General features: G+C 47.8%; 1 protein-coding gene across 1 annotated transcript; it reads right to left on the bottom strand.

The window, feature by feature from the left end:
- Positions 1 to 9,112: 9,112 nt before the first annotated feature.
- Positions 9,113 to 19,261, bottom strand: STC1 (stanniocalcin 1). The gene is made up of 4 exons (XM_048928210.1): positions 19,097 to 19,261; positions 16,838 to 16,980; positions 15,870 to 16,081; positions 9,113 to 12,496 (listed from the first exon to the last, which is right to left on the bottom strand). The coding sequence occupies exons 1-4, from the start codon at positions 19,212 to 19,214 to the stop codon at positions 12,226 to 12,228; spliced, it is 744 nt and encodes a 247-aa protein (XP_048784167.1). The 5' UTR covers positions 19,215 to 19,261; the 3' UTR covers positions 9,113 to 12,225.
- Between the last annotated feature and the right edge of the window lie 1,666 nt (positions 19,262 to 20,927).

Here is a 20,927-nt window from a genome sequence, read left to right as displayed (position 1 = left end):
TCAGGATGATTTACCCTAAGCTGGGCCGTCCTATAACCCCTTTTTACACTCCCCACTCAGCTGGGTGGGAAGGAGCTGGCCCCCTTCCCCTCTGTATTTCCAAAACAAGGGGAAGCGGGGAGGAGGCAGAGCTGCAATAAAACAAATCGAGGCGATTTGAGCTCCATTAAGGTCACATTAGCGAGTGGCTCGGGGAGATAAGGGCTGATAAGGCGGCGGGGCGCAGACCACCTCGATCCTGCTGGTGGTGAAGGGAGGGGGATGCTGTGTGAGCCTCAACCGCTGCCGAATTCCCATGCACAGCCCCAGTGCCTCCCAGTCCATTCCAGTGCTGCCCTGATGGGACTGGGCTGGCAGCCCTGCCATGGGTCCAACACGAGCAGCCCCAGTGTGGGGAGCGAGGCCAAACCCTGCCCCATGTGGCAACGGGGTGATGCTGGGCCTTATCTGGGCGTCCGACTCTTTCAATTAAAATTCCTGGGGCTGGTGTTTGCTGATAGCCCTGACAGAGAGGGTGGCTGGGCTGGGCCGGTATCTCCCACACCCAAACCCGTCTGTTTGGAGGGGCTGGACAAAGAGCAGCCCCAGTGCAGGGCTGGAATAGGAGGGAAAATAAATGCGGTGGGCTGGGGAGAGAGAGGTGCTGCAGGTTCGTCCTCAGCCCTGTGTAACACAGGGGTTTGTTCCATCCCTCATTCAGAGCTTGGCATGCATCCATCACTGTGGGACAGCCCCACCACTGCTCTATTTCCCAGTGCAATGGAAAGGTTTGAACTGGAACTATTGGGCTTGCCTTCTTGTGAGGATTTGACAGTGATAAACACCGGGAAATACCTGGAAATGCTTCTCCCTCCTTTTTGTTTCCCTGCATCCCAAATGTTGCAGTCCATTCCAGAGAATCACAGAATCATTAAGGTTAGAAAGACCACTAAGGTCATCCAGTCTAACCATCAACCCATGCCTACAAGCACTCTAAATCATTTAAACCAACTGAACCTCCTCTGGCTGGGGGCATCCCTGGATTGTCCTACCCACGGTACCCCGTGGCCAAGTTTGCTGCTGCCCCATCCCCTTTAACCCAAGGAACCTCAGCCCCACTGCGCTCATTGCCACGTCGAAATGGGACCCAAAGAACACCACCAGGCAGAGCAAACAGGCAGTAACATTACACCTTGCCTTGTTGATGGCAGGAGGCAGCCGGCGCCAAGGTAAAATGCTTGGCTGAGAGCGAGACGAGCAGGAAGGAATTGGGGTGAGAGCCTTTATCCGCCCCCAGCGAAGGCACCCAGCAGAGATTGATGGCACTTGGCTGGATGTGCTCTCAGGGCTGCTGGCCTGGAGGAGAAGAAAGGAAAACAGCAGGGTCCCTGCTCCTCATCCCATTCCATGCTGAATTTTATTGCATCCACTCAGGGATATTGATATTGCCTCTTGCTCTAACTAGATTAAGTGAAAGCAGGAAGAGGATCCTTCTGGCTCATCTGAACTGGGTTCCTGTGGAGCTTGCTCATGTGGTTTCTGCTTTCTGGTGTTATCATCGGGCTCATCGAGGTGCTGTTGTGCTGCCGGAGCGTCTGAGGCTCTGGAAATGAGGCTCTGGAATGAGGCAGGAGGGTCTGCGCTCAGAGCAACGTGGGGATGAAACTGCAGAAGGCTTTCAGTGGGCTGAAACCACAGCCGGGCAGCGCCGGGTGGTGAAATGTGGGCAGGAGGGGTGCAGGGCTGAATGCCCTCTATTTATCTCTCCCCAACCCCCAATTTTAGCCAAGTTGCTGAGCCAAACCAGAGCTTCTCTGCTGCTCCACGGTGCCATCACTCAGCGGCTGCGGGGCTGCTTCTCATCACCACCCTTTATCTATTCCTTCCGGATTTTGGGGGGTGGGAGGGGAAAGAGGGGGGGAACCTGTTGAAATCAGCGCGATTACGCAGACGGATGAGATCCCAGAGCCGAGGAGCGGCGTTGCCCGAACTTTTGGGCAGCAGTGCCCTCTGCTTGGCCGCTGGAGAGATGCAGCTCCAGCCCTGCGAGAGCTGAGCAGCGAAGGGAGAAGGGACCAAAAATCCTTCCCTCCCTCTCCTCCGGTGCTCTTTTCCCCATAGGAAATGAGGCTGCGGGGTTTGGGAATCACTGAGCTGCACTCAGGAGATAAAAGCACTGCTTGCTGATGGAGAGCAGCGAGTTCTATTTAAACGGGAGGTTTTGGTGTTAGCATGAATAATTCGGTGTGCTGCTGGATGGGAAGACTTCAAATTCCCCTCTCCAAAAATGACATTTTCAGTGCTTGGGAGATGAGCAGAGAGCAGAGCTTTCTCATCTTTGCTTTTGCTGTGATTAAACCCCGTTCCCGAGGACGCTTGCAGTGCAATGCAATGCAGTGCAAGGAGGGGAGGAGGGATGGGAGCTGCAGGAGGCAGTGCTGGGTGCGAGCGCTGCTGCTTGTTGCAGGCGGCCTTCAGTCGGCAGATGGCACAAGAGCTGTGGTGGAGCGAGTGCGGCAGCTCGGGGAGAGCCTGATGCAAAGGGGGGAAAATGGGGGAAAAAGGGGTAAAAAAAATTGGGACAAATAGGGAAAATGGGAAAAAGAAAGGGAAGAAATGGGGAAAAATAAGGAAAATGGGGAAACGATAGGAAAAAAAATGGGAGGAGATGGGGGGAAATGGGAGAAGATGAGGAAAGTGGGAAAAAATGAGGAAAAATGGGGAAAAATGAGGGAAATGGGGAAAAAAAGGGAGGAAAGGGGGAAACAATGGGAGGATATGGGAGAAGATGGGGAAAGTGGGAAAAATTGGGGAAAAAATGTGCGTGTCCCCACAGCTTGCTGGAATTCAGCTGGGATGCTGGGATGATCTCCATCCATGACTTATCCATGATACAAAGCCTTTCAATTGTATCTCCTTGGGACTGAAATCTCTGCATCCTCACTTATGAACCTGTGGTACAGATTTACCCCAGTTGTCCCCTTGCGTTCCCATTGCTCCCAATGCTGTGGTTGGCAAACAGTGAGTGTTGTACAAGTGTTTGTCACTGGGGTTTGCTCTCTGCATTGGGACAACGAGGGGTTCATCACATGTGTTTGGTTTGCAGGACGTTTTGTTTTATTTTTTCTTCTTTTGGTAACCGGAGATATTTATTTAAATCCAGAAGAGAGCATTTGGGTGCTGAGCCAAAAAGCAGCTGAACGAAGGAGAATTGCTTAATTCTCTCTCTGATGTCATCCGCGGAGCCTCCAGGAATGACAGCACTGAAGTGAAACTCTGCTTCTTGTAACTCACAGGGCAGGGGGAAATGCATCATGCATTATCAGCTACTACATGTCAGAGATTTCCTCTCTGTCGCCCTACCCACCCTTAAAGCACACAAAGTGGCTGTGAGCAACTTCCTCCGGCGCTGGGAATGGGTGAATCCCTGCAAAGCGGCTGTGCGGTGCTCTCTCCCTCCTGGCATCTTCTTTGTGATCCCTTTTTAATTGTTCTCATGGTGATTAACAGCTCCACCAGCAGCAGTGCCTCCTTCGTCTCTGCAGCACAAAGGCTGCCAAAAGGAAGATTCTCCTTACGAGCACAAGCGAGTGGATTGTGCACATTGGAAGCTCCTGCATCTGGGACCTCTGGAAGCAGAGGGCCAGGGATGCTGCAGGTCCTTTAGACTGATGCTTCCCACAGCAGTTTCACTGCGTTTAGTTTTGCTTTTCCTATTTCTGTGGCCTGGGGAAAGCAGTGGGGCCAGGTTACGGGATGGATCTTTCAATGTCCCACAGATTTCCCCATCACCCCCCCCAAAAAAGCCCACTGGGCAAACTTCTGAGGGCTCAGCTCACTTAAAAGACTTTTAAAAATATGACCAAAAGTTTCTTTACATTATTTAAAAGCCTCTTTAAAGAGCAGCTGCCTCCTATTAATACCTCTTGGGCCGATAATCTCTGCTCGGATCTATCTTTAGAGCTCTGCCAGCATTAATGGGGGCTGGAGGTGCAGCTGAACACACAGCAGAGGGAGGAGAAGCAAAGAAAACCATGGTTTTTGGGGTGGGTTTGGAGAAATCAGCCCCCTGCTTGCACAAGGAACCCCTGGGAGCAAAGGTGAGCTATGGTTGCCACAACTTCCTCCCCTTTCCCAGGATGGGTTTTTGGCAGGGAGAAGCACCGAGCCAACAGAGCAATGCTCAAATCCCAGACTTCTGAGATCTCATCAATAATTGTCTTAACCCCAAATTTCAGCAGAGCTGGAGGTCTGAAATGCTTTGCAAGCATAGAGCAGAGGCTGAGCCCATCACCCAACAACCAGCCCCCACTGCCCATCGCCCATCACCCATCACCTTATTTTCTTTCCTGCAGTTCCTTAAATGACACCCATCCTTGGCTTGGTTACCTTCATCCCAAGGGCAAATGTGGGGATTCAGGGAGCTCAGATCCCAGCTGGGCTCTGCAGTGCAGGAGGTGGCCAAAAGCTGTCCCGCGTCTCCTAGCGCTGACTTGCACAGCTCATGGACATTCCTCTGTCCGATGGCTTCTCAGCATGGGAAGAGCTCGTTACCGTGTTAAAACAGCATCCACAAACTGTACGACAAGCAGCCAAGCACATCCAGGGGTGCATGTTAACTTAGAAAACCGTGGCATTATTCATCCCTTCGTATCGTGCCCATCAGGGATGCTGGAAAAGCTCAGGCACGTCACGCCAGGTCCCAGCTTTGCCTCCAATGCCTGCTGGAAATACAAGATACAAGAAAGATGTTTTTTTTCTCTCTAGATGGCAAACAATGCAATTTTCCAGCAATTTGAGAGCTATTTGCTATGTTCGTGGCAGATGAAACATTTCAATGGAAGACCTTAAAGATGAGCCAGGTGCCAACACACGCAGCATTTCCATGGCATGATAGTGCTTGGCAGTGATATTTGGGAGGTGCTGGCCCTTGGCAATGCCATTGTGAGCAAATGGGACTGGGGTGATCGTTGCAGTTGGCTTTGGCCAATGGGGGTTTGCTCTTTTAGTCTTGCTGGATACCTGTAGGCTGAGAATTTGCTTTTATCAAGGGGGACAGTGGGAAAAATCCGATGTATTTATGGAAAATTCCTCTGGGTGCTGCCCTTAACCAAAGCACCGATGGTCTCTGAGCAAAAGGTCTCTTGTATTTGACCCTCATTAATGCTTAATGATGGTGCACGATTCAGGCTCCCAAGACAGAATCTGGCTGCACAATGCTGGGAGCAGAGCAGGACACCTTTCCACGCCAAAGAAAAAAACCAACATTGTCCTTCTGGTAATCTCATTTTTTCAGCCAGCCAGTACCACTCCCCATCCTTAAGGGAAGTTTGCTCCTTGACCTGGGAATCCAGCTGCAAGCTGTGCATCCTCAGGGGTGGGTCTGCCCTCAGCTTTTTCCTCTGATGCCATGATACAATTTCTGCTCTCTGTCAATCAGAGGGGCTGCAAGTGTGCCTGGCCCCAGTGACGAAGAGGAAAGGGCTCGTGCGTCGTCGGGATGCTCCTGACTCACCAATGGCAGCTCCACCTACATGGTCTCACATTTTCCCATAGGGATTCGCAATGCTGAGCAAAGAACCAGCGCTCGTCATCGGTTCCTCTTCCTGAGAACAGTGCCTCTGCTCAAAGGAAGGAAAGATTTCCCCCCTTGGACAGGAAAGATCCACAGCTTCATGGCAGGATACGGCAGGCTGAAGGGGGAAGGAAGGGGTTTTCTGTGTGAAAGCAAAGAGAATGTGACAAATCTGAGCTGAAATCATGGCATTTTTGGTCTGCGGTAGAGGTTGGTGGGCAGGTGCATGGGGTCAACCTCAAGTATGGACCTTGGCATGGGAGCAGTGAGTGAGGGCATGGGAGGGGGGATAAACTCCATAAAACACCTCAACTCCTCTCTTTTTGCCCAATAATTGTTTAAAATGGTTATTTTGGGGTGCTTCGATGCAAGGCCATGCTCTACCCTGTGGCTGTAGAGATGTATACTAAGTATATAGGGATAATTCCTATATATAGGAAAGGATACGGAGGACCTCACATAGGTCATTAGCCACAAAACCTGATTTGCCACAAATATGAACTCAAAGCCCACAGATGCCACATTCTCATCAAAGTCATAGCCAGAGAACATAAGTGAGGCTGAGGAGCACATGTGGAGCTTTAAGCAAACACTGCCATATTTTGAAAAAAAAATAATATATATATATATATATAAACTTAATCATACCAGGTTTTATTATGAGCCCATAAATAAGAATAAATAGTCATTTGGACTGCTTAAGTTCCCCAGCAGAGAGGAAAATGGTGTTGGGCTGATGGCTGCATGGAGCCCTGGGCCAAGCATCGCGTCCGGAGAGGAGCAATGATTTTGTTCTGTAGCAAAAACAATTAAGCTCCAAGCCTTGAGATGAAACAAAGCCCTGAAGGAAACTGGTAGGAACCAACATGATTTTTCTCCTGTCTTCCATAAAATGGGGTTTTGCTTTTAAATCATCATTGTGAACAGCTGCCTTTGTGCCCTGAGCTGCAGCATCCATCCCATAGAGGTGTCCCCATGGCCTGGCTCCTCCCCCGGGCTACACTGGCATCTCAATCTGCCAAAAAAATGAGAGCCAAAGGGGAGTGAAATGAGAAAAAAATTCCCATCTGTGTGAAAATAATTACATCTCCCCCATGAGCTCATTCTGGTTTTACGAGTTTTTCCAGCTGTGGGCTGGAATACAGCCTGTGCCTATCTCAGGTATTTTCTGCCTCAGGTTCTTGAACTTGCAGCACGGATCCCTCTGAATCGTGGAGATAAAAGGGGTTCACACCAACTTTATCCCTCATGGCAAAGGCAGTGTTTTCAAGGGAGATGCCAGCATTGGAAAACAGAAATCTGTGGGCTGTCAGCACGGTGAGGAAGAGGCATCTTGGTGGAAAATGCTGATATACTGAAGTAAAGTAATTTGTGTGAACAGCTTATCCTGCTGGATATCTCCATCCATGAGTTAGAAGTGCTGGGTGTCCCTCCCTCAACCACATGTGGGATCCCAAGGGGATGTAATCCCCCAAACCCATCCCCAAGACTCTGGCACTGAAATACATTAAAATATGTTGGGTTTCTATAGCTCAGCGGTGAGTTCCCTACGTTTAACCTGCAAAGCCTGCATCCATTTGCTTTTTTCTGCCTTTTCCTTCTTCATCTAACCTTGCACGATGGGAACAACCAGTGCAGCTCAGTTCGTTTGAACTTTGGTTATATTTTTAGCATCCCACTTCTTTCATATTCCCAGTCGTACCGGCTGAATCACGATGGCAAAGACAATGTCCTTTATTATATTGTGGAAGGGTGGTTTTTTTTTTTCTTCTTTTTTTTTCTGCTCTTTATTTTTCTAAGCTCGCAGGAGGCAGGAAGTTCCCAAATTTCACTCCCAGCCGCTTCATACGGTGTCACTCCAAGTGCCAAAGATCACACTCCTTCTCCTCTGCTCCCAGTCTTTCTTTCTCTCCCCTTTCTCAGAACAGCAAAGCAGGAAGGGTGAGGGCCAGGAAAATCTGAAATGATTTTCCCCTTGTTTTGTAACGAAACTTAAAAAACAACAGCGAAAAAAGAAAAAGGGACAAGACAAGAACATCAGTCAATCATGTACCTTGGGCCTGGGCCAAATCAAATTAACTCCTGGGCAGTTTGTTCCATGCGAAGGTGACAGCAGGACTTCCATGCGCTACGCTCGCCATCGCCGCGCTGAGATTTCCTCTCCTAGGATCCATTTCTGTGCAGAATTTCCACCACGGTGATGACTTGGATCAGACCCCTGTTGCTGGCAGCTCTTAAAATCAAAGCTCTCGTTATTAGCACTGGTCAAAACACATCTTTTTAGGTTTTTTGTTTGTTTGTTTTTTTCTGAGTAACTGGTGAGAAACAGTTGCATTTCAGAAATATTGCTGCAGTTGGGGATAACAAGGTAGAAATGTCCCATGAAATGAAATTTTCAATGGTAATAATGATGATGATAACAGTAATAATAATTATAAAACATCAAAAAGCTTGATTATCTCCTTTATTCTTTGGAAGAACTTCACTTGACTCGTGCTGCCTGCTCTATACACTGTGTGAATGAACTGTAGACATTTTTTACCTATAGGATACGTAGTCCCACCAAGAAGTCAACCTCAAATTGAGGAGAGGAAAGGAAAATCGGTGTTACAGTGCTGCAATCTCTTGTGGAGAACAGAGCATTGTGCTGGAGAGCTGATGTGTAACTCACCTCTTCCATTTGGGGCTGGAGTTCAGCACTGATGACTTCGTGCCCTCATTGCCTGCTTGAAGTCTTCCTGCTGTGGGGGGCAATTATTGCAATAAAAGAGACTTTCAAGCAGAATTTATTGGGTAGGGTGACTCCATCCATTCAGGTGAGGTGCTCTGTCCCTGTAAAACCTCAATTCTCTAGGAACAATTTCATTTTACGGGTGTGGTTTGTGAATGAGAAAGCCTTACGGGCTGAAATCTACGAACACTGCATAAGAGTAGTACTCAGTATTGGACAGAAATCATTTATAATGGTTACTAATTGCAAAATAGCTGTGAAACTCAGCTTTTAAGTGTAGCATCTGTGGTACTCCCAAAGCTTTACTCTTGCAAGAGCAGAAATGGGAGCTTTCTTTTTGGAAACGTATAATTCACTGTTTATCTGCAATTTCTTTTTGGTCAGTTCAAATTGAATGCTGCTTCCTTTGTTGCTTTGGCTCCTAGAAAATGGAGTGGGTGGGTTCATTACTCAGTAGGTGCACGTGTTCAAAGTGCTTTGGGGGATTACTACTTAAACCAAAATGTCAGACAGAATCATTAAGGTTGGAAAAGACCTCTATGATCATCAAGTCCAACCGCTGACCCATCACCGCCATGCCCACTCATAAGTCGCTCAGGTTGGAAATGAACTCTGTGATCAAGTCCAACCATCAACCCCCACCACCACGTCCACTAAATCATGTCCCTAAGATGGTGACACCCAATCTCCACTCCCTCTTAGTGAGACAACCAAAAGGCACTTGGACAGCCAGGTGCAATGGTGTGCTTGTTGGGCATGACCATGATCACAGTGAGGTTCAATGAAAGAGCCAGACACAGAAAAACTCCTTAAATTTGACATTTTATTTCATTGCAGAAGAAAATCCAACATAGGCCTCATTATGTTATGCATCTTCAATTATAAAAATAAGCAAAGAAAATAACTTGCATCTTTCTCATTACTATGATATGTTTCAAATAACCTTTATATGAACACACTGAGCTTTAAAAATGTAATTTAAACAATAAATAATGACATATACCAGATATGCTCACTGTTTATTCCAGTACTCAGCAAAAAAAACAAAAACAAAAAACCAAAACTCTCTCCCCCTTCTAAGTATCTTTAAATTATAAATACATAATGCAAATTTATAATGGCACAAAACATCTAAAGTGCAAACAAATCACAATGAGAATCATGCAAACATTTCTAGATAAGCCCCTCCCCGCCTCCGAGAGAAATCATTTCTGCAGTGAACGCAAGATTAAAAAAATAAAGCATCAGAGATTAAATAAAGTGTGAAATAGCTGGACTTACTGTTGAGAATCATTCCCCATCTCCAGGGGGATTTCTCTCACCTAATTCAGACCATACCCATGGGGCACCGTTCCCAGTCGATGGGAAGTGCCACCACGTCCCCCTCTGCTGATAAGGGAGAGTTTAAGTGACCAGCTTAGGCTGAAAGTTTGGCAAGGTGAACCCCAAGTCTTTGGATTTTTTCTGTGCTTGCAGCTTCCTCACTGAATCATTGATGTTGGAAGACCACTAAGAGCATCTGGTCCAACCACCAACCCATGCCCGTGACCTCGTGACAAAGCCAAACAAGCCTTAGGTTCCCATTGAAAAAAAAAAAGAAAAGTGAGGAGAACCCAAAAAGATTGGGTTTGGGCTCCCAACCTTAAATCAACTTTGTAAAGCTTTGGGTTTTCATAGAAGCGCTGCACAAAGCAGCAGAGAAACCAATTGCCACCAGAGCATCTAGATGAGCTCATTGAGCTCTACTGGCATCAGCCCATGGGGAAGTCAGCTGGGAGCTGCTTTCTATTGCCCAGAGCCATCCTGCTGGGACACTCCAACCAAGTGACATCTTTTTGGAGCCACTGCCCCCCCCAAAATACACGCACTCAATGCACAACCCCAGCAGATCTCCCAGTTGTGGTGTAACGCTGCACAGCGCACAGCCCCAGGGCTAGATCTTCAGCAAGAGCCAAACTTTTAGGGTCACGGTGTTCAAAGGGACTTTGGTTTTCACCTTGCAAAACTTTATGGTGTCGGACTCTATATACACCTGACTTTAAGAACGAGCAATATTGCATCTTGTTTGTCCTGGACTGCACGATTCTGAGTACTCAAAAACAAAACAAAACGAAAACCCCAACCCTCTACCGTCAGCAACATTTTTTGCTGCTTACAATTTCACGACAGCACTTTTGGGCTACATTTAATGAAGACAGCAGTATGAGAAATGCTGCCACTGCATCTGGTTTCAATATATTAGCAGCAAGTTATTGTTTAAAGGCTTTGTGGTTAAAAAAAAAAAAAAAAAAAAAAAAAGGAAAGAAAGAAAAAAAGAGGAAAAGAAAAAAAAAAAGAGTTATATTGCTTTAGATTTCGAAAAGAAAAAAAACAGATACCTCCTTTATTAGCTCTCTAACTAGTTGAGCAAGAGTCATCCACGCCGCAGACAGGCTCCAGCGGGACAGATTTTGGAGCTGGCCGTGCCGATCGCGTGCCACAAAGGGCTACTGTGCAGAGAGCGGCGTCGGGGGAAGGCCCCCATCCGCGGCCGTGGGACCGGCCCTGGTCCTGTTGGCGGAGGCTGCGGGAGAGACGGGTGGGAGGAAAGGCAGGTCTGAGAGCTTCATGCATGCGCCTTGCTTTGCTGCAGGAGCTTACGATACTTTTTTTCTCAAGATTTCTTTTCCTGCCTTTCCCCAGAAATGGCCTTTCTATGGGAAGTTTTGCCTTTGGGATCCCAAAGAACCGCCTGGCGTTCCCCCCAGCAGCTCTCCAGCAGCCTTGAGTACAGCTATGGCCACTCTGAGCTCCTTTTGCTTTTCTCTTCCCCATTTCAGCTACGAAGAGAGGTTTGTTTCTGGCCAAACGTTTTCTCTCTTCTGTTATAAAAAGGCCACAGAGTAGAAGGTGAGCTCTCAAATATGACAGAGATACTATTTCCAGGAAAAAAAAGAATAGCTAACTTACAAAACTAGGTTTATGCAATAAAGTTATTATATTCTGCTCCTGTCAAGCAGACTCTCATGGAATTTATGTACAGTACATGACAGATTTTAAAACTATTTATACCACAGTTAGAGCAAGACCTTTAATACTCTTGTCTTAAGACAGGGTTTGTTTTTGTTAACTTCTCTTAAAGCTTTAGACAGTTAAATACAGTACATAGATGTTAGCTTTTAAATACAATGCAATATTATGTAACCTTCTGACTAGCTTTAACCATAGACTGGCACCGCTTTTAATCATTTCCGTAGTACAAAATGTTCCTTTCCTGATTTTCTGTGTGTCGGGGGAGGGGGGGTCGTTTGGGCTCATTTTGCACTGTGGTGCCAGGTCATGGTGATGAGAATCACCCACAGCTAGTGAGTTTGGTAAACCAACCAACGGGTTCGTAAACCAACGGGTTAAAGGAGCTGTGTTGGAAGAATTAGGGACTGCATGACGCTAAGAGACCAGGAATATGACATTCATATTCGTCCATGGCCAGCACAGATTCATAACACGAATTCCACTGACATCATTAGGATGTGCAATAGTTGTTAGTGCATCTATCGTCGCCTACCAGCTTGCTACGAGCGAGAATCGGCGATTCTCCTGGGTGCCAAATCTTCAGACCTCAATGGTGTTAGTGCTACAGTACTTTAGGGTTTGGTGTCTGAAGGCCTGACTGCTGCACGGTTCTACTTGAGACTAGGATCGTTTGGGATCACTTTTTGTGGGGAAGAAAAGAGGGACGGAGACATTTTGACGGCGGGAAAGCTGAGACACTGAACACAGACCCATGCAAAAGTTGGTTGGAGAGGAATAGAAAATATCAATGACTAAATCTAAAACCAGTTCCTAGTTGTTATTAAAACTAGCTACAGTACACTTGGTTTGGGTGCATTACTCTTCTAGAAGAGAGACTTCAGCTTTGGTAGTGCTTAGCATCCCTTACACCCATCGCGCGGCCGAGGCGTTACGCGCTTTCGGCAGAGCTGCGCTTGGTGTGGGCTGGGCTGGACCCCTCACCTCGGAGGTTCCTGAAGTAGAGTTTGAGCTTCTGCGGCTCGGTGATGCGTCTCCTGGCGAAGTCCGTGCGCGGGTGGCCCTGGGCGCAGTGGTCTGTTTGCAGCAGGTGGAAGAGGCTCGCCATGTTGGGCCCGATCTTCTCCATCAAGCTGTCCTTGATGGTGCTCACAGTCTCTTCGTCGCACTCCAGTAAGCTTCTCACCAGCTTGTTGTAATACCTGCAGGACAGACTCCGTTACTCAGTCTCCCTATGGTGTGACCATAGAAATGAGGTATGAGCTGATCCCAAGCCAGCAGCACTGCCCATGCAGCAAGACTACGGAAAGCAGAGTTTTAAGTCGTTCAGGATATGTTCATAGAAACACAGGGGCTGGAATCATAGCATCATAGAATGGCTTGGGTTGGAAGGGACATCAAGGATCATCAAGTTTCAACCCCCCTGCCACATGCAAGGCTGCCAGCTACCAGATCAGTGCTAGATCAGGTTGCTGAAGGCCCCATCCAACCTGGCCTTAAACACCTCCAGGGACAGAGCATCCACAACCTCTCTGGAAAGTTCCAGCACCCCACTGGAGTGGTTCAAGATGTGTTCATAGAGTCAGAGAGGTTGGAAAAGGTGTTAAGACCATAGAATCATAAAAGCTTTTGAGTTGAAAGAGACCCTTAATGGCCATCTGGTCCAACCCCCCTGCAATGAACAGGGACAGCCGCAGCTCCATCAGTGCTCAGAGCCCTGTCAGCCTGACTTTGGCTGTCTGCAGGGATGGGGCATCCACCCTGAGGAGCTAAGTCGGTGTAACTGGCTTAAGCATGTGTTTTATTCTGCTCAACACCTGAAGCTTCTAAAGCTTCAGAAAGAAAAATAATCGCTTCTTTCCAATAGGCAGACACAGCCAGGATGGCCCTTCCTACAAAGGAATCCACCCCTGTGCTTCCCAGTACCTCTGAACAGCTCTGGTCCCATCCCCTTTTCTCCTCCCTTCCCTTCCATATAGAGAAGGACTAGAGGAGGGAGAAGCAGCTCAGCTCAGAGCCCGACAGATGTGTGCACTCCCTGGGGACAGATCTTTGGGACATACAACTGCCACTTGCGGTGAGCTGACTGTGCATTAGACCACACGCGAGGACCTTCTGCTTTCCCCTGTTGCATGCTTGCCTACTGCTGCCAACTCAGCCCCAAGCACACGTTCTTTGCAGGAGAAGGGACCCAGGAAATTGTGCTGATTTGTTTCCCCAGCACTGCTTGAGCTGAGCGGAGCATGGAACTATGGCAGCACGCAGCCCTGCGTGCACCTCATGCATCTCGCTTACAGGCAGAAAGTTGGGAAAAGAGGGGCAGTCCCATATGTTCTGGGCCACTTCTGCCTGAAAGGACAACGGGGAACTTATTTTAAGCCTTTAAGGTCACCGTGACATTTTTCCACGGGAGCAGAGAAGAGAACAACCTGCAAGAGGAGGAGGGGAAGGAAGAGGGAAATGGGACTTTGCATTCAAGCTCCTTTCCTTGTGTTCAGCTCTGCCCTTTAGAGCTGTCAGTGGAGGTCAGGTGAGGTTAAATTTCTCCTGCACTTGAAGTACAAAAGGAGCAGAAGCATGGCAGTACTGTCATTGGATCACACACAGATGATGGTGAATGCATCTGTGCAAACCATACAGGGCACGAAAGACAGATCCTACCCACTGCCCAGCACCATGCAATCACATCAGAGTGCTTTCCACTGCTGGAGCTGCAACCTGGCGGCTGCTGATGCCTCTCTAGGCTGAGAGCAAAAGCAGCAAGGCTTTCCTCTGCCCATGCCATGAGATTAAATCACAGGAAGATGCTATGACCTTTAACTACTTCCTCCTGGTGTCCGAGGCCAAGTGGCACATTCTTATTCTGACGCTATGTTGGGACAGGGGCTGGGAAAGCAGGATGCTTTAGGAGACCTTCATGTAAACTATTAGCTGGGAAATCCTGCTGCTTTTGTTACTCAACATGTCATAATATCCTTTGGCTTCGAGGCGGGCTGGCGGTGGTGGGGGAGGCGTTCCCTCTGCCTGGGGACAGAGCAGCTCTGCGTTAGGCATGGGAGGAACGTCCCATCCACATGCAGCATCACTGCTGCTCCCTCTATGGTTCTTGTCCCTACGTCCCCCTTTGCCCCACTGCCCCGCAGCCCTGCTATCCCTGGTGCAAACTGTGCAACGTGCTGCTGCTCTACATCCCAACTCACATTTATCTGGGGGAAGAAAGGAGAAAAAGCCACACTGGAGCTCCTGGCTTGGTGGACAATGAGTTTGGTCACCTACCAACTCCCTCCTTGCTGGAGGAATTGCCTTCCCCAATATATGATTTTCTGGATATCTACAATGCACTTTTCAGTGATGAGTTCATCCTGGACAGAGATGAAACACCTATATATCATCATCCCACCTATGCTCACACAGGTCTGAAGGCTTAGTATGCTTCTTGATGAAGTCAAACAGCCATCCCAGAGGAGCTCCAGCAGCTAGCCAACGCATTATATTGCAGCTCGGTCTGTTTGCACTCAAATTCTAAGAGCATATTTACTCAAACTGCTCAAAAAGATCCCTTTTATCCCAATCACAAGACTCAGCACTGATTGTTCCAGGATTTAGAGGAAGAAATCCCTGCCCTTGCAGCGTGACTGCGCAGACTGCAGCAGCTCCCTGAAGCCTCTCTGTCCCTTGTCCTTGGAGATGGGGACAGGTCAGGTCTGTGCTCAGATAAAGCACAGAGAGCAGCGTGACGTGGCCATTCCTGCAGGCAGCCCTTGCTAGCAAGGAGGAACAGGGGTGAAACAACCCTAAAAGAGATCATTAGAACACCAGACTATCTCTAGAATATGCTCTACTGGCTCATGCCACAATAAGGTTATAAAATCTGTTTACTGGTTCCATTTCAGCCTTCCTAATTCTTCATATCTGGACCTTCATTTGACATCAAGCTCATTTGCCAGGTACCAGAAAACCAAAAAAGAAGAGAATGAAGTTGTAATAGGTTGAGTAGCTCTTATGTGCTCAATCTGATGGATGCTATATTAATCATGCTGGATTGGTACTGAAAAGGTCTGTTTGCCTTCTGCATTCAATGAAAAGTCTTCTGCATTCAAACCAAAAGAACCAACATTTAAACCAGCTCCAGGCATTGAAGCAATGTATGTCAATGTCAATTTTACAGCTCTCCCCCGGAGGTGTTTATAAGTGTATTTATCGAAAAGAGAGTCAGAAGAATGCTGGTAAAAATTAAGGATTTGAAAAGGCACAGCATTACAGAGGCTGAGCTGCATTAGGGCTCATAAGAAGTCAGAAACGTGAGGAATCAAATTGACCTTCTCTATGCTTACTATTTCTGAGTTGGATCGCATGAAGGGTTGGGTTGGAAGGGACCTCAAAGATCATAGAACCACAGGATGGGATGGGATGGAAGGGATCTTAAAGATTACAGAACCATAGGATGGGATGGGTTGGAAGGGACCTTAAAGATTACAGAACCATAGGATGGGATGGGTTGGAAGGGACCTTAAAGACCATCCAGTTCCAACTGGATTTTCGTGTTGGATTTTGTGTTGCATTCTGGCCACGTACCGGTTTGAGAACTGATTTGGGAGCTGCACGACCTCTGTGATGGCTTCAGGATTCCGCTTTGCAATGCCACACATGTCCAGCTTGCTGTAGCACTCCTCCTGCACTTCGGAGATCATTCTTTGGAACGTGGAGCACCTCCGGATGGCGAGGAACACCTTGGATGTGACTCCATTGGCGATGCATTTCAAGCTTTCTTTCACAAAAGCTTTTCCCTGCAAACAGAAGAAAACCCTTAAAATGCAATAGATTTCATAGAAAGGGATGTAATAACAAACGCTCTGCTATGGCTGGCTGCTATTAATTACCCTTCCTGCAATTACAGACCTGCTGGAGGCCTCTTACCAAGCATGGCAGGGAGCTGGGCCACAAGTGCTCTGTTATTGCAGCGTAGTTAGGAGGCAGAACAGCGAGCTCCTGTTCCCAACAGCTTTAAGCAATGGAAGCACTGGTGTGAGCAGCCCACAGCTTTGGGAGTACCAGCACCAGGGATGGACCTAATCCTGCCCTCCACTCTGTACACCAGGGGCTGGATGCATGGGAACACGTACACTTGGGGATGGAAATGATGGAAAATAACCTTTGGCAGAACCATAGAGCTGTGATATTCTCCTATTCATCCTGCTGCAGCTCTGGAGGGGCTGATCTGGCCGTGCATTCCCAGACCCAGAGACTTCCAATTCAAACCCCAGCCCCGTGCCAGGTCCCACAGTCAGAAGACTCACTTTGTTCAAAGAACGTTTATATTTCCTCCTGAAGAGGAAACTTCGCTCTCCGCCCCACTCAACGCTCCCTGCCAAGTCCTCACACATAGAGTACAGTATGTGGAAAATGCACTGCAGAAAATAGCCCTGAAGGATGCGCCTGTGGCCAAAACCCAACGCTGTGGTTCAGAGGAGCGGCCAAGAAGAACTGCAAGAAAGGAAGGGTTAAGCCTGCACAGAGGAAAGAGAAATGAAGGCGTACCATACCTGAGTGTCAAATTTAGCAGCGCTGTAGAGGAAGGACTTGCAGATGTCGTACATTCCATCCGTGTCACACGTGGAGTTCTCCAGGCAGGCAAAAGCCCCACAGCCCACCTGGAGGGCACTGTTCAGGCAGCGAACCACCTCGGCTGCGGAGAGAAGCACAAGGTTAGTGCCCATCACCAACACCGAGCTGTGGGCCGTGTCATGCCCAACTGTTGGGCAACTGTTCCTTGGGATGGGGAGAGAGGGAACAAAGAGAGGCAAAAGGCTCTGCAAAGCAACAGAAATCGTGGAACTGCAAACTGAGGAATAGAGCCTTCAACTACCAAAACATTCAGCGGGTTACTGTGGATTAAAAGAGAGGTGGGAGCTGTTGGTCTTTGGGTAGATGGAGACTTGGAGGTCCATCCTAACCTAATTCTCATGGTGTGTGCACCCATAAACTTTACTCAGAGCTCCCATGGACAAGGGAGAAGCAAGGAGAATGTCATCCCTAGGGTGATAATGGAATCATACAGTGATTGGGTTGGAAGAGACCTCACTGATCAGAGAGCCATAGGACTGGTTGGGTTGGAAGGGACCTTAAAGATCATCTACTTCCAATGCCCTGAGGTGTTAATTTTCAGTGCTACAAAGGACTTGAACAAGGAGCTTGGTGCTAATATGGTACACAGCAATGCACAAGCGTAGCCGAGAAAGGTTATGCAGCTGAAGATCTGCACAGAGAAGCGACATGTGGGCACAGAAAGTTAAGGCAATGGAGATGACCATGCATAATTAACATCTGTGAGGCAGGAGCCGGTCTGTGCAGAGGGATATCCATGTCATCTCATCTTTTTTAGTGCAGATAGTATGCATTTTAACAATGAATCAGCAGTATTGCCACATGATTGCCCCGAAGTTAGTAGGGATTAACCTTTTTTGGTAAACTGAACATCTGTCCCCTTATGTGTCTGTGCAAGGCATATTCATTACTTTCGCAGATCATGTTACCAGACATTCTTTAGGAAGAAATGCAAACCCAGAGTCTCCCATCGAGATCCTAGGTGTGGGAAAAGTGAGGGTTTGCATTTAGTGGAAGAGGAAACACCTTACACAGAACTAAGTTGTAGCCTAAAGATGTATCTCATACCTAGGAGAAAATAAAATTAACAAAAATCGCCCAATTAACCCCTCCTCACGCTCTGCTCCTGCTTACATGCCTGAAGGGAGAAATATTTGGTAAGATCATCCTCTTCCCAGTTCATAACCTCACAAGTCATTCCCATAATTATGCTTCCACAGGTTCAAATTATAACTTTGCTTTCAGCAGACTTAGTATGCATTAAGCTTTTATTGTTTTAGGCACAGTGCAATAGTGAGACCCTATGTTTCTATAGCAACCAAATACAAAAGGAAATTGAGCAAACACCCTAGTATAATGCTGCAGAGCCTTGCAGATCTAAAATAAGACATCTGTTAATGAGCTCCGAATTAGAGACATAATATCTTTTCAGTATACTTAGAAGAGAGATTTTTAATTTCCATTGTTCAAGACAATGTGTCCAACTTATCTACGCATCTATAGTGCTCAAAGTGGAGAGACTCCAGTGCTGACTTGCCAGCAATTTTTTTTTTAATCTATTGTAAAAGCAACTTTGCTAAATGTCACAAACGTATTTTTACAGTACCATCTAACTGATAGCAATCAGTTTGTGGAAATAAATGCTGGCGGCGGACAGTTTCTAGGTTACTGCATTCTTCAAAGTCACACATCTCCCCCCCTCTCTGAGCAGACAGATGTTTGGCAGAACAATGGTTCAGCCAAATTTCCACGGATTTTATCAACTTCCTAAAAAGCAAAGAATTTCACTGCAGGGGAGTTGGACCGGATGACCTTTAAGGGTCCCTTCCAACTCAGGAGATTCTGTGGTTCTATGGATTTAAAGTAGAATTGCGATGGGAGAAGAGAGAGATACATGCAAGCAGAAGGGGAAAAAGTGCACAGAACTCATTTAGTAGATGGGGGAGGAGGCGAGAGAATGAATTACATCCTGCAAGCAGAGCACACACCGGTTCCTGACCCAGCTCTGAATGAAGCTATGCACCAACATCATCCTCAACCAACCCCTTATGTTAATGCTTGCTCCTACCAGTTTATAAGGAAAAGAAAAGCCAAAAACGAAATAGAGGAGAAGATAAAAATAAAAATCAGCAGGAGATACATCTGAAACAGTGGAACCCATCGGGGCTGAGGCTCAGAGCCCTCCTTCTGGCTGTTACCTGAGTTCTGGGCTGCAACCCTGGGCTTCCTGGGGCTCACAGAGTCATTCTGTTCAGCTTCGTAGGACGCGGACGCACTGATCACCAGCAGCAGCAGCAAACCAGACTTTAGGAGCATTCTCTGACAAGTTTCCGCTAAGTGTGGCTTTTTGGCTTTTTTTTTTTTTTTTTTTTTTTTTTTTTTTTGGTGTATGTGTTCTTCCACTCCGGCTCGAGCAAAGATGTGGAGCTGGATGGGAATGCAAGGAGCGAGCCCGGGCTTGGGGGGGGGATCGCTGCCCTGCAATGCGTGGTGACCCCTCCGGCTGCGCTCAATGGGGGACCGGGAGCAGCGCTGAGGGCTTTTATAGCCGCCCTTATCGGTCCCCCGCGGGCTGCCGAGCCAATCGCGAGGCGTTGGGCAGAGCCAATGGCAGAGTGGACTCATTCAAAGCCCTCCGAAAACTGCAACTTCACAGGAAGAATATTTTCCAGCCCATTAAAAGTACCTGCCAAACGACGAGCATCAAAAAGTTCATCGGTGGGAAAGGGGAAAAGGGAGAGGGGGGTGGGGGGGATGGGAGGGCACTTCCCATGGAGGATTGAGCTCAAGGAAATGACAGCGCGGCCCGAAATCTTCCCCCACTCCTAAAAAGTCACCTGCCCTTTAAGGAAAGATATTTTCCCATCTGTTCGCAGCGATCCCGTGGAAAGAAGGAGGGAGGGGGCTCCGGGCAGCCCCATGGCAGATCCGGGTCCATGGGTGTAGGGAACGGCATCGCCCAGTGCTGTGCGCTCACCCCAACCCCACACCCCCCGCGGCTCACGTAGGCACATGCAAATACCCCAAACCCTGCTCCCCGTGCTCAGCGCTCCTTATCTCACACAATTATGTTAATAAAATCGCGCGTTCAGCTCAGACCTCAACACGATCCTATAGAGCTGCTCCTGCTTCGAAGCGAAAGGATTTGGGGGGGTTGTTTGGTGGTTTTCCTCCCCCCCTCGCTCAAGTCTGTTCTTCTGATTTCATAACGGGAGGAGGCAGCCTGGTGCCTGAGTTAGGCTTCGTTTTAATGGGCACATAATGAGGATTAGCACACGACAGAACTGATTATCCTATAGCAGAGACAATTTAAGGCTCTGAGTATTTAAAGGATGAAGGTATGAGCAGCAGTCAGGCTGAAAAGAAATCCTGAAGGTGCTTGGAGACAGATTTATAGATAAAAAGTCAGAAATTCCGTCCACTTTCAGTAAGTGAAGGGATTTGGATACCAGCTATTACTGATCAGAGAAGAGACAAAATACTCTCATCTCTACAATGGCCGTGACACAGATCCAACAGATTGCTACACGCATCCGTGCACAGAAGTCACATTCAGCTCGGAGGAGCTGACAAACCTGCCTTGAGCAGAGGTGCAAAAACCCTTTGCCTCATTCATGCATCCAGGTTTATGAACGGCTCGATGGAAAAGCCAACGAGGAAGGAGCAGAAAGGAAAAACCTGGGTTTGACAGCTCTGCTCGTGACAGTGGGGAACACTCTGGCTCCGAGCACTGGTGACACTGTTGGTGTCAGCTCCAGTTGGAATAGGAGCAGGAGCGAGGTTGTGCTCCTGCCTTGGGGTCAAAATAACAGCTGGGCCAGATGTTCCAAGAGTGCTCCAAAGGCACTGAAACAGAAGGGTTTCAGGTTTCGGCTCAGCGTTGTGACACTGAGCCAATTTCATTAAATTAGAAAAAAAAGAAAAAGGAAAAGAAAAAAAAAAAGAACACCCAAAAACAAAAACACAAAAACCAGCCCTGCAAAAGCACTGTGGTTTCTCTGTTTAATAGGACCAGTCCAGTTTGCAAGT

The sequence above is a fragment of the Lagopus muta genome, chromosome 27, assembly GCF_023343835.1.
Source record: "Lagopus muta isolate bLagMut1 chromosome 27, bLagMut1 primary, whole genome shotgun sequence".
NCBI lineage: Eukaryota > Metazoa > Chordata > Aves > Galliformes > Phasianidae > Lagopus > Lagopus muta.
The sequence above is the reverse complement of the archived record's forward strand: the minus strand, read 5'-3'. Positions and strand labels throughout refer to the sequence as shown.

Excerpts from the sequence above, each read along its gene's own strand:
- STC1 (XM_048928210.1), bottom strand. The coding sequence starts at position 19,214 with ATGCTCCTAAAGTCTGGTTTGCTGCTGCTGCTGGTGATCAGTGCGTCC. Across the intron at positions 16,981-19,096 it reads GGTTGCAGCCCAGAACTCAG|CCGAGGTGGTTCGCTGCCTG; the intron begins GTAACAGCCAGA and ends TTCTCTCCGCAG. Across the intron at positions 16,082-16,837 it reads CTGCTAAATTTGACACTCAG|GGAAAAGCTTTTGTGAAAGA; the intron begins GTATGGTACGCC and ends TTCTGTTTGCAG.